The following is a 12,639-nucleotide window of genomic DNA, read 5'->3' on the forward strand; positions in this document are numbered from 1 at the left end:
CAGAATTGGAAGGGACCTTGTAGGTCATCTAGTCCAACCCCCTGCCCAAGCAGGAGACCCTATACCATTTCTGACAGATGGCAGTCCAGTCTCTTCTTGAAAGCCTCCAGTGATGGAGCACCCACAACTTCTGGAGGGAAGCCCTTCCACCAGTTAATTGTTCTCCCTGTCAGGAGAGAACAATGAACTCCCTCCTTAGTTCTTAGTTCCAGGTTGCTTCTCTCCTTGATGAGTTTCCACCCGTTGCTTCTTGTCCTGCCCTCAGGTGCTTTGGAGAATAGCTTGACTCCCTCTTCTTTGTGGCAGCCCCTCAATTATTGGAAGACTGATAGCATTTGCCATTTCTTCTGTCTGATGGGCAACCATCAAGGTTGCTTCATTCTATGCAGTTATTTCTTCCTTGAGTGAAGAATCGTACGGTACTAGTCTTGGTGATCACCAATATTAATTGTCCTATTATTTTATGTTATGTTAGGCTTTTTATTTATATGTATAGATTTTAGCTGTATATGTCTATAAATATATCCTGCACTTATATTTGATGTATGTTTCCTCTGGATGAAAGGCCATAATGATTAAGACTAAAATTGTATTGGAAATTCTTTATCTGCAGTTCGTTTGCTTCTTTCTTTGGGCAGGAGTATGTCAAATTTTGCCTGGGCTTTGGGGGAACAGCTATAATGAAAAGCTTTTTCTCCAGAATTTAATTTTCGGGGGCTCTGGGGTTTTCCTCCCTGGATGAACCGTGTGTGATCCATGTAAGCATTTACCTACCTAGCTTTGGTGGTGGTGGTGGGGCTGTTTTGCTTTTGGTATCTTGAATGATTTAATGTGGTGGTGCAGATGGGGCTTCTCGGTGGTGTATTTATATTTAGCCTGAACGTCTCGCCCACCCACCCCCACCAAGAATGTAGCTAGGCAGCTCAGGCAGGAGCTTTATAGGGACATGCAGAAGTTTTAGAATTCAAAATGTTTTAATCTAAAAATAGACATTCTTTGTTCCAAGATCAAAATAAAGTACCTGTGTTCCAAAAATCTGTTCTTCCTGTTCAGAACACAAAATTAGATTGTTGTTTTATAGATTACAAGGGAGGGAGGGGCAGTTACTGCAGCAAAAGGCTATAATCTAAAAGCCACTATGCTCTCCCTGGCGGACTTGGAAAAAAACCAGTAAATTCTGGGCTCAAATGCACACCGCAGTACAAGAATTAATGTAATTCTTATTGCATTATTATTATTAGCCTCCATAAGCCATCTTATTGAGGCTAATAGATAGAAAATGTTTATGGAAGAACATTTTTATATATGGTAACTGCTACAAGATTATTATGGGTCACCCTCAACTTCTGACCGGTTGCTTAGTGACCATCTGAAGTTATGACAGACCACAAAAAAGCTACTAACAAACCAGATACAAAGTTCCAACGTCCGAGTCCTCCATCCCGTCATGTGACCACATTTTGGACATTTGGCAACAAGCTCACATTTATATCCATTTGCAGCATCCCAACGTCACAGGACCATGATCTACCGCTTTTTGCCAGGAACTGATGTTTACTTCTGGTTTACGGCAAACAACAACCGAATAGGTTAGCTTAAGAACTGCTGCCTTCACTTTAATGTTCACAGCACGAATGGACTAAGCATTTTTATTTTACACAGCCATAGTCATTCCCCAGGTCCCAACTCTGTGTGAGCAGTAAAAAAATTCTATTCTATTCTATTCTATTCTATTCTATTCTATTCTATTCTATTCTATTCTATTCTATTCTATTCTATTCTATTCTATTCTATTCTATAAGTCTGCTCCAACTGACCTGGATGTAACAAAGGAGGGAAAGTCCGTCCAGTGTCTCTTCTGCCCTAAGGCATGGGAATGGTGCCAGCAGGATAACAGCCCCACGATGCTCGGGGTTCAAGGTTCAGCCAAGGCAAACAATTTCCACAGGTTCAAGGTAAAATGAAAGCCACATGATTCCAGCAGGCTCCAAGCCCAACGAAGGCAGCTTGGCACTCATGGGTTCAAGGCACAATGAAAGCAAGACAGACTCAATGAATTCAAGGCACAACAAAGACAACTTGACTTTGATGAGTTCAAGGCAAGACAATGACAACATGACTCAAGCAGGTTAAAGGCCCGATGAAGGTAGCTTGGTGTCAATGGGTTCAAAGCAACAAATCAAGAGAGTTCAGGGATGCACGGATTCCAAATGGTTGCCTCTGACAATCCCCCATTTCCAAATGCCAAAGTAAATAGGTGCCAACGTGTGTGCCCCATTGGAGGGGCAAGGCTGCCTCCTTGTGAGTAGCCCCGCTGAGCTCTGTTGCACCTCCCTCCGCTCCACTCTGTGCATCCTTGGATTGGGTAGAGGCGGCAACTCCTTTTCTCCACTGGCCGGCTGCATCTGCACCTCTTCTTCAACCCACGAGGCTGGCTGGTGACCCCTGCTAACTGGCTGCAGCTATGTCACTCCTGCCTGCGCAGCTGGCTGTTCATCTGGTCTCTCCCTCCCTCCCTCCCGGATTCTCCCAACATTCCTGGCCTCACCTAAACCATCTGAACCTGCCACAGAACCTTCCATAGCCCCCCCCCCAGTACTCCCCATAGTCCCTGTCAGATGTCCCTGAAGCCAGGCGTTCCTCGTTGTCCAAGCTGGTGCCTGGGGCACAATTATGTGGTCATCTCCTCTACAACCGTCATGACTTATGACTGAAATTGCCAGTTCAATTATGGTCATAAGTCAAGGACTACCTATACTTTATTAAATGGGAAGACTCTTGAGATTCCCACATGGTGAAGATGCAGAGGTGGCAAAATTAACCTGTTTGATTACAGAAAGGACAATAACTACATGGTCATGGCCTTCTGCCACCAGTAGCCTCTCACCGGCCAGTACGCTCCCATAGAGAGGGGCTTCTCAGGGTGCCGTCGGTCAAACAGTGTCGACTGGCAGCCCCCAGGGGGAGAGCCTTCTCTGTGGGGTCACTTGCCATCTAGAACGAGCTCCCTGGAGATACGGAGGATCCCGGATCTGCGCACTTTCCGCCGTGCCCTCAAAACATTCCTATTCCAGCAGACTGGTCTGGCCTAACTTCCCTTTTAAATTGCTATTTTTAAATTTGTCTTATAAATTGGGGTGTTTTAAATTTGTTTTGGGCCAAAGTATTTAATGTATTTTAAATGGTTTTTAATGTTTGTATTATGTGTATTTTATCTTTTGGCTGTTCACCGCCCTGAGTCCTTCAGGAGTAGGGCGGTATATAAATTCAATAAATAAATAAATAAATAAATAAATAAATAAATAAATAAATAAATAAATAAATAAATAAATAAATAAATAAATAAATAAATAAAAATAAAAATAAAAATAATAATAATAATAATAATAATAATAATAATAATAATAATAATAATAATAATAATACATGTATTAGGGCTTGAAAACCCCTTATAGAATCCCTTACTTTTCTTTCTTTCTTTCTGCTGGAAAAAGAAAAAAAATGAATTTGTGATTTATGAGTTGGATTATTAGAAAGGGTAGACAATGGAAATGAGAAATTATGTTGTAATAGATGACAGAATATAATATAAATGTACCTTTAACTGTTATTAAAAAGATCAGACGCTGCTTCTTTATAACTTACTTTTTTTCCTCTTTCCCTTTTCTCATTTTATACTTTTTTGCTTGCTTATTATTTTTCTTTACTTTCCTTAATTTTTTCTTTCAAAAATTGTGTTTTTTATTCTTTTAAAATGTATTTAATAAAAAAAAAATCAGAAAGGCCCAGGACCGTTGCTGCAACCCCTGATGAATCAACTGTTGCTTATAAATTCCAAGAGCATTACCAGTGCTATCTATTAGTAATACTATCTTCAGATAGTTTGGTGAACTTTTTTATGTATTTTGTGTGTGCTCCTGTCCCTGGTTGATGTTCAGCTTTAGGATGCTTTTAAATGGCTGCAGTTATTACCTTTGATATATTTCTAAAATTTCAGTAACATTAAAAAACATTAAACATTAAAACATTAAACATTAAAAAACATATGCTTTTGCAACTTTTCTATATGTTGAATGGCAGACAGCAGTCAGCAGGAACACCCACCCCATCTACTCTTGTGGCCGTTTAGGTGAGAAGCAAAAGAGCAAGAGGCTATTTCTAAATTCCCATTTTTCTATGACTATTCTGAATATGGCTCCATTACGTAGATCCGTGGTTCTCAACCTTTGCATTGGAGGGAGAAGGAGAGGAGATGGTCCCAAGTGAGCAGCTGGTGCGCATGCTTGCAGGTCCATAGCACCCGCCGCTCACACTAATGAAGCTTCATGCACCTGTACAAGTGCCCAGTGGAGCCGTGCGTGTAAATGCACGTGCCTGCCACTTGTGCAGCCCAGTTCCAAACAGGCCAGTACTAGGCTGCAGCCCGGGAGTTGAGGCCCCCTGATGTAGAGGGCAGAGGGAATGGCTTTGAAGTACAGGAGAAAGAGCTGCTATCAAGACAATGCTGAGAAATTAGTTTGAGAAAAAAAATGCAGATAAGCCTCTCTCTCGTTCATCAAAGATAAAATGAGAGGCACATTCAGACTTGTAAGGGACTGTTATTACCACCTTGGGTGGTCCTTTTGTTAATGCCACTTGTTCAGGGAACTTTCAAAGTTACGACAGAACTAAATAAGTGGTACTTAAAATCCTCAAAGTTCTGGCCATCGCAGCAGCCCTGCAGTCAGGTGATTAGGAACTTGGTGCTTGGCAACGGGCCCAATTTATGATAGTTGCTGCATCCTGCAGTCATGGGATTGCCACCTGTGACTTCCCCTGCCAGCTTCCCACAAGTAAAGTCAATGGGGAAGGTGGCAGGGAAGGTTATAAGGGAAGGCTCCGCTTTTTCTCCTGAGGAGCCCCATTATGGAATACACGATCCCAGGGATCTCACTCTCTGTGGCACCCCACACCCTGGCCAGCCACAACCTGTAGCATATGCCCACCTGCAGCACCCCTTGTTTTCCTATGCTCCTTTCCTATGGACTTCATTTATGCGGGCCTTATTTATTTGAACGTAGAATAATGGAATTGGAAGGTACCTTGGAGGTCAACTAGTCCATCCCCTGCTCAAGCAGGAGACCCTATACCATTTCAGATAAATGGTTGTCCAGTCTCTTTTTGAGCACCTCCATTGATGGAGCGCTCACAACTTCTAGAGGCAAGCTATTCCACTGGGTGATTGCTCTAACCGTTAGGAAATTTCTCCCTAGTTCTAGGTTGCTTCTCTCCTTGATTAGCTTCCAACCATTATTTCTTGTTCTGCCTTTTGGTGGTTTGGAAAACAGCCTGACCCTCTCCTCTTTGTGGCAGCCCCTCAGATATTGGAAGACTGCTATCATGTCTCCCATAGTCCTACTTTTCATTAGACTAGATCAGTGATGGCTAACCTTTTTGCCATCGCATGCCAAAAGCCGGGGGAGCGCGAGGAGATTGCCCACGTGCATGCCCACACCCATAATTCACCCACGCATGCGCGCGTGCCCCTCCATGCTCCCCCCTGCTTTTAACACGTGATGGCATGGTGGGCCCGGTAGGCCCTTTTTTCACCCTCCCCAGGCTCCAGAGGCTTTCTAGGAGTCTGGGAGGGCAAAAACAGCCTCCCCCACCCCTGGAGGCCCTCTGGAGGCCGGAAAAGCCCATTTCCCAACTTCCGGTGAGACCAGAAGACCCAAAAGTCAGCTGGCTGGCACACGCATGCATGCTGGAGGTGAGCTATGGAAATGCTCACGTGCCCACTGATATGGCTCCGTGTGCCACCTGTGGCACCCGAGCCGTAGTTTCGCCATCACGGGATTAGATCTAATGAATTCCTGTAATTGAGCCATCCTGAAATGGCTATTGGGACAGAAAACTAGAGGTTTAGAAAAGTAGTTTGTTGATTTGGAGCTCATATCTCCTTTACCTTCCACTTAAAATTTATAAGGAAGTTACTCTGCTCTCAGAAGTTTAACTCTCAGGCTACAGTATGTCTCTGACTATGTATGTACATTATAGCTCCAATCTGGTCAATAGCTGAACCTGCTGTATGGAAATCTGTTGCTGATACCCCTCACAACAGCCTCAAAAGGCCAAAATGATCCCTTAAAAGGAAAGCAATATTGAATAGGGGTTGGCCTAGGCAAAGCTTTCATTTTGCAAGAGTGGCTTCATATAATACACTGTCATCAGCTTAATAAAATACAGTGCTTTTACGCACAAGACATGCTATGCCCAATTTAATATGGATTAACATAATGACCTGATTCATGCAAAATATCAAGGAGCTGGATTTCCACAACACACTGAACCACAAATAACCAATTTTAGTCTCCCATCTTCAGTCTTAATGCTGCGTTAATGAAATAACAAAGGGCTAATTGGCCATTAGACCATTATGGGACAATTGAACCCACAGTTTGGGATGCAATTTGGCATCCCAAAACGTGTTTGGTAATTAGTAGCCTGCAGTCCCCTGCCTGCAAGCTGCCTTCAGCCTCCCTCTCCATTCGTTGGTTGCCATGCCAACCGGAGCTCTTTTCCAACCAAAGCTCCTTGTGCCACCAAATGCTTCTCTTTGGGAACAGCAGACGCAGCACGGAAAGTTCCTCAGAGGTACCGAACGGGGGTGCCTGCTGGGTCCTTTGCATTCCCACAGCAGAAAAGAAGCTTCGAAGGGAGGTTGAGAGGAACAAGAGAGCCGCGACTCCGTTCGCCCTCCCAGCCAGAGATGACAGGTTCACAGATAACTGTGAAAAGTTCACTGCAAATCAACTGAAATTCACCTGTCATGGAATTCAACACCAGATATTTGCTTTCTATTAACTTGAAAGAGCATCCGTGCACCTTCACCTTTAGTGCTGAAACCTTGGGTAGGAAGCGTTTCCAGGTTTTGAGAATGTGGAGGAGAAACACATCGTGCCTAGGAACAATGACTTTGGACCTCTGGTTTAGTCTGCTGACCTTGGGGCTTTTTCTACACAGTTCCTGACGAAATGTTCCTGCACACGCATGGATGTGTCTAAAATCCATGGATCCAGAATGAGAGATGCCACTTTTCTCCATCCAACATACTTGAAAAATAGGACAAGATTTGCTCAATCAGTCTCCTTCGTGGTCACATCCCTGCATTCTGATTGACTCCCCAGTGTGGGCTCTACACCTCAACCCAATAGATAAAACAGCTGCTACGTCCCCTTGCTAACCATTTTTAATTTTAACCATCTTTAACTTTTCTGTGACTTCAAGTTACTTTTTGAATCCTGGCAACCGCCTGGACCAGTCCCTGCAGTCTTTTTGGCAAGGTTTTTCAGAAATGGTTTGCATTGCTTCCTTCCAAGAACTGAGAGAGAATGACTGGCCCAAATTAATGTCCAAGGCAAGACTCTTCATTTTATTTATTTATTTATTTATTTGTATCTCACCTTTATTATTTTTATAAATAACTCAGTGGGACGAACATATTCAACACACCTTCTTCTTCCTCCTATTTTCCCCACAACAACACCCCTGTGAGGTGGACTGGGCTGAGAGAGAGTGACTGTCCTAAACTCACCCAGATGGCTTTCTTGCCTAGGATGGGACTGGAACTCAGGGACCCGATTCTTTTGTCACCAGGCTGGAACTGGCTAAAGCATCAAACTGCTCCATTTTTAACTTTATTGTTTTTATAATTGTTATTTATTGTTTTTACAGTTGTTATAAGTCACATGAGCAGCCATATAAAACTTTTAAATAAATATACTTATATTCTAATAAGCTTTATCAATAGAAAGATCTTCAGGTTAGTATACTTGCTAGGTTACTTTCGGCAACTACGGATTCATGGCCAGGCAGATATGGGTCACATTTCAAATTCTTGTTTCATGTGGCAGAAACCCTAACATTAGCCTAACCCTAACGCATGCAGCCCCATAGTCCAGGGGTCCTCAAACTTTTTAAATAGGGGGCCAATTCACGGTCCCTCAGGCTGTTGGAGGGCCGGACCGGCTGGGTGGGTGTAGCTAGGTGGTCATGTGACTAAGTGGGCGTGGCTACTTTAGCAGTCTATTGAACAATGCACACAAACTAAACTTTAAATTTTTTTTGCTCCTGGGGGTGTTTTATTTGCTTTTGTTTGCATGTTGCTCTTTTGGGTGACTTTTCTTTTTACTAGATCAGTTTTTCAGTTGTTTAGGAGTCTAGAGGTCCACTTCAGGACATTCGGTTTTGCAGCAATTCTTCTCAACCCCAAGAAGCTTACAATCAACAAGTCTCTCTCTCTCTCCTCTCTCTCTCTCTCTCTGCCTCTGTCTATCTTCTGAAGGTGGGGGAGGTGAAAAACGGGGTGTGGTGATGCCCCGGGAGGCCTCCATGTTGCCCCATTTTTTGGCTTGCAAAGTGCTACTGGAAGCGCATCCCTTTTTTCACCTCCCCTGCCTCCAAAACACTCTGCAGGCCAAAAATGTTGGCCTTACATTCCAGTTCCAGCCCGCGGGGCTCGCGAAGGTAAATCCTGCGCTCGTCCGAAGGGTGGGGGCTGGCAGGTGGCCGTGGTGATGTGGATGGGGCAGCCTTGGGGTCCTTAGCAAGCTGAATTAATGGCTTTGGCGGGCTGTATGCGGCCTGCGGCCCGTAGTTTGAGGACCCCTGTCATAGTCCCTCTCAGTTAAAGAGAAGAACTGTCAAAAACAACTACAACTGGCTAAGATTGTGGAATACACTACACTGTAGGTGACCATGTGTAAGCCACCATGACAAGATTTACATAACAGGCAAGCCAAAATTGTGCAAACCGCATTACAGCTTAAGCACGACAAACAGCATTTCCTGTCCTGCCCTGCTCCCTCCCCCGACATTACTACAAGTTCTACTTAAGTTTCTTTCCCAAATGCTCAGAATTTCATGGATATTTTAAGCTGACTTCCTCGATCCAGAGATTTATATTATAAATATATATATATATATTGTAGAGATGCGTCTCGTGCATCACATGCCTTTGCAGATCCAGGAAACACTCTTACCTGGAAGCCACACCCACTGGCTTAGTGTCAGAGGGTGCCCAGCAAGAGATTGTAGGGATGTAGCCTGAAAGTTGACGAAAAATTTCCCCAAAGACATCAATGGCAAGACCCTTCCGTATCACTGCCAAGGACCCACCTGGCCATTTTCATGAAGTCACCAGGAGTCCAGTTTAACATAAAGGAGTATTCACTTTTTATCCATTATCCTCAGAATGACTTTCCAGGAAACGGACACACTCATAGGCCGGTCACAATAATCAAAATTAACACAGGAAGTGAATAATTTTCATTAACCTCCTGCAGCATTCTCCAAAAGATCACATAAGGCAGATTAGTGCTCAATTGCCTTTTAGAAGAGATTCAATCCTTTTCCATCCAAGAAGCTGCAGAGCTACCAAGGGCACCACCAGGACAGAGGCAGAGGGAAACCTGGGCGAGAAGCAAACAGCCTCTCCCCTCTCCTCACCCCAGGAAGGAAGCAGGAGAAGTCCTGCAAGGTCCATCTACTCCGTCCACTCTCAACTCTGCTGGCCTGTAGAGCACAGGGGCCAATCACCTTCCTCACCTGGGTGCAAGCAACAGTCTCAGGCCACAGAATCCCAGCCTTAGCCTGGCCTGTGCAGCGGCAACATCTGGAGGCCTTAAACTCAGGAATCCCAACAACCTTTGCTGGGGATTAAACTAAAGAAAGCACAGCTCCTCTGTATTTATGCAATGGCCGCCCCCAGCCTCACCTGCAGAAAGGAAGCAAAGCCTGAGTCCCTCAGTCTCAGAGCCGCAGACTTTCTCTGCACCTGCAGGTTTATTTCTAGGGCCCAGCAGGTTGGCAGGCATTCCCTTGCCTAAGCCTAGCAGTCAATTGATTCTAATCAGATATTGATCTGAAGCCCCCTTTATTGAGTATCCTCACGTTTAAGGATGGGATAGGTCTTGGGGGGGGATACATATATATTCATTCAAATACGCAAATCTGATTTCACATTAGTGGATTTTCAGGTTTCCACAGGCTGAAGCAAACAAACATGGTGATGGAGAGCAAGAGCCTTCTTTCACTGACCTTCCCATCTTTTATCTTTTATTGATTTGATTGTAATTTCTTTGTTTGATTATTTATTTATTTATAAGTTCAATTTATATGCCGCCTTTTTCCGAAGACTCAGGGATTGCTGTGAGACCCCCCAGTGTAATTGATAGCCAGACAACATACAAGTTTAATAAATTGTTATTATTGTTGGTCGAGCAATCAGCCATATGTTTAGACTGGATTTGGCATTTTTATCCACCCATTGAGTCCTTCCCTAGGACCTGGCATAGCCAGATATTGTTTGAGGGTGTTAAAGGTACTGTCACATGATATAAGTATTATTATTATTATTATTATTATTATTATTATTATTATTATTATTATTATTACTACTACTATTTTAAACTCCTATCAGCAAACATTGATTTATAAATTAAAATACATGCTAGTATATACTATAACTCGGAGGGGGGGGGAATTAATGGCTTCAAATGTTGCTTGACACCACATTGCAGGAGTGATCCTGACTGTCATCAAATACAGAAATACTCTGCAGCCCCACAATGAAGATGATGCAAAGCTATTTCTTTCTATTTCTTTCTAGCCTCCGCTCAGTAGGACCAGCATAAATCACATCTGCTCTGAAGGGGAGGCAGAGTTCTGCCAGTGGAGGCTCCTCTTAGACCTTAGGGACAGCATCAGAGCAAAAGTCCCTGCCAAGGAGTGCCTAAGTGGGGAAGAAGGCTGTGTCTCCGGCAAGAACAAGGACCAGGCTAAACGCTTTTCTGTCACAGCAAAAAGTAGCCCCAGGGAGAAGAGAAGTGAAGAGGGCAGGTAACCCATACCTGCGAAGAAATGGGGCCTGCTCCCAAATTCAAGAAAAATGGGGCCTTTCTCTGCATGCGGGGTTCCCAGCGCCTCTCCTGGGCTCTCCTTCCAAAGGCCTCCCGGCTCCTTCCAGCTTCGGGAGTGGGTCCCCTTCCTTCCACCCTGCTATCAGGAGAGCAAAAGGCGCTTCCCAGGCCAATTGCGGGCGGGGGGGGGGCTTGAGGTGCAGGCGGCCACAACAGCTGCTGGGCTCCCGGGCAGAAGCTTGGAGGGTCCGGCCTGGGGGAGCCTCTACCCTGCCGGCCGGACTCCCCCCTCCCCCCCGGCAAAGCTCCGTTCCTCCGCCTCCACCACCTGTAGAGGGCCGGGGCTGCCGGAGGTGCCGGCTCAAAGCGGGGCAGGCGCCCGCGGGAGGGAGGGCTGCGGCCATAGCGACATGCGGGAGAGGCCCGGGGCTCGCCTGATCTGCCAGGGGCGTTGCAGAGACCGGCGCTTCGGCAGGCAGCGGACAGGTCCCTGCTCCAGGCCAGAGCAGGAGCGCCCGGGCCCGGCCTGCCCACCTCTCCAAGGCTTAAAACTGCCGCAGAGCTCCCGCATCGGGGTGCTGAAAGGGCAACGGGGCTTCTCTCTCAGCCGGCGCGGAGGGGATGGGCGGCTCGGCGGGCGTTGCGAAAGCTCCTCAGCCGCCGCCTCGCCAAGCGGAGCATCCGTGACAAAGCACCGGCCACCCACCCGAGGCGGGACCCGGGGGAGCCGGCCGCTCCCGCCCGCCAAGCCCTGCGGCTCCCGCGGCTCTTACCTTGGAGACCGTCATGCAGAAAGTTCTCTCGGCGAAGCGGGCGGGGGAAGCCGGGCTCCTTCCTCCGGGTTCCGAGCTCGCCCAGAAGGAATGGCCGGGCAGCGGCGGCCGGCGCTTCCCTGCGGGGGAATCGGCGTCAGCGGCTGAGCGAGCCCAGGCTCCCCCCGCCCCGTCCCGGTCGCGCCCTCCTCCCTGCGCCCCAGGAGCCGCGCGCGGGACTGGCACTGCCGCTGAGCCCCCGCGGGGAGCGTGGCCGGCCCTCGGCTGCCCAACGGGGCGGGGAAGGCGGCGCCCTCCGCGCCCAGCGCTCCGCAGCCGCCAGCGCCGCCTCCTGCCGCCGCCTTGGGTGGGTCTCTGCGCCGGCCGGCGGCGCGGAATGCCAGAGTCCGGGCGGGCAGCCTCCAGGGCCGCACGTGGTGCCGCCGCCCCCGCCGCCGCCTCCGTGCCCAGGGCTGTCGGGCTGCCAGGCGGCGGCGGCGGCGGCATCCTCTGGCCGGGAGAAGCTCCCTCCTTCCCGAGCGGAGGTCCCGGCCGCCGCGCTCTCCGCGGGGCTCGGCGTAGCAGGGGGCGGAATCCGGGTAAGGCCGAGGGAGGGGGGCTCCGGGGTCCAGCGCTGGCTTCAGGGAGCGGCGGAGAGACGGCCGGCGCCGCCAGGCAGGTGCCAAGGCCCGAGGAGCCGCCCTGCATCGGGCTCCCAGACGGAGAGCCTGCCCGGCCTTTGGGCCAGAGCAGCCGGGGTCCTTCTCCCGCATGGCCGCCTGGCAGAACCGCCTCACCCCGCCCAGCCCTTCCAGCGAGAGAGCCCACCGGGGCCTGGCGAGGAGCCGGGCCGGTGTGCGGAGCTTAAGCGGGGCGGAAGCCTCAATTTGACGGCGGCCAAGAAGGAGCCCCTTGCCTTGGAAAGCCCCAAGAGCCACTGTGGCTGGGGAGGGGTGGGCGAGGGCGAGGGCGAGGGGGCTCCAGCTAGT

General features: G+C 47.9%; 1 protein-coding gene across 2 annotated transcripts in view; it reads right to left on the reverse strand.

The window, feature by feature from the left end:
* Positions 1-12,095, reverse strand: part of CORO2B (coronin 2B) — a 92,230-nt gene extending 80,135 nt beyond the window's left edge. Inside the window, exon 1 of one of the 2 annotated variants that reach the window (XM_034435490.3) lies at positions 11,672-12,095. In XM_034435490.3, the coding sequence (XP_034291381.2) occupies positions 11,672-11,686 (15 nt within the window). In that variant the 5' untranslated portion in view covers positions 11,687-12,095. Of the gene's footprint in view, positions 1-1,817; positions 2,014-11,671 lie in introns of those variants that run through there. The other variant, XM_034435491.3, reaches the window with a different exon arrangement.
* Positions 12,096-12,639: the final 544 nt, after the last annotated feature.

Source organism: Pantherophis guttatus, chromosome 13 (assembly GCF_059756535.1).
Source record: "Pantherophis guttatus breed Tessera chromosome 13, ASM5975653v1, whole genome shotgun sequence".
Lineage (NCBI taxonomy): Eukaryota > Metazoa > Chordata > Lepidosauria > Squamata > Colubridae > Pantherophis > Pantherophis guttatus.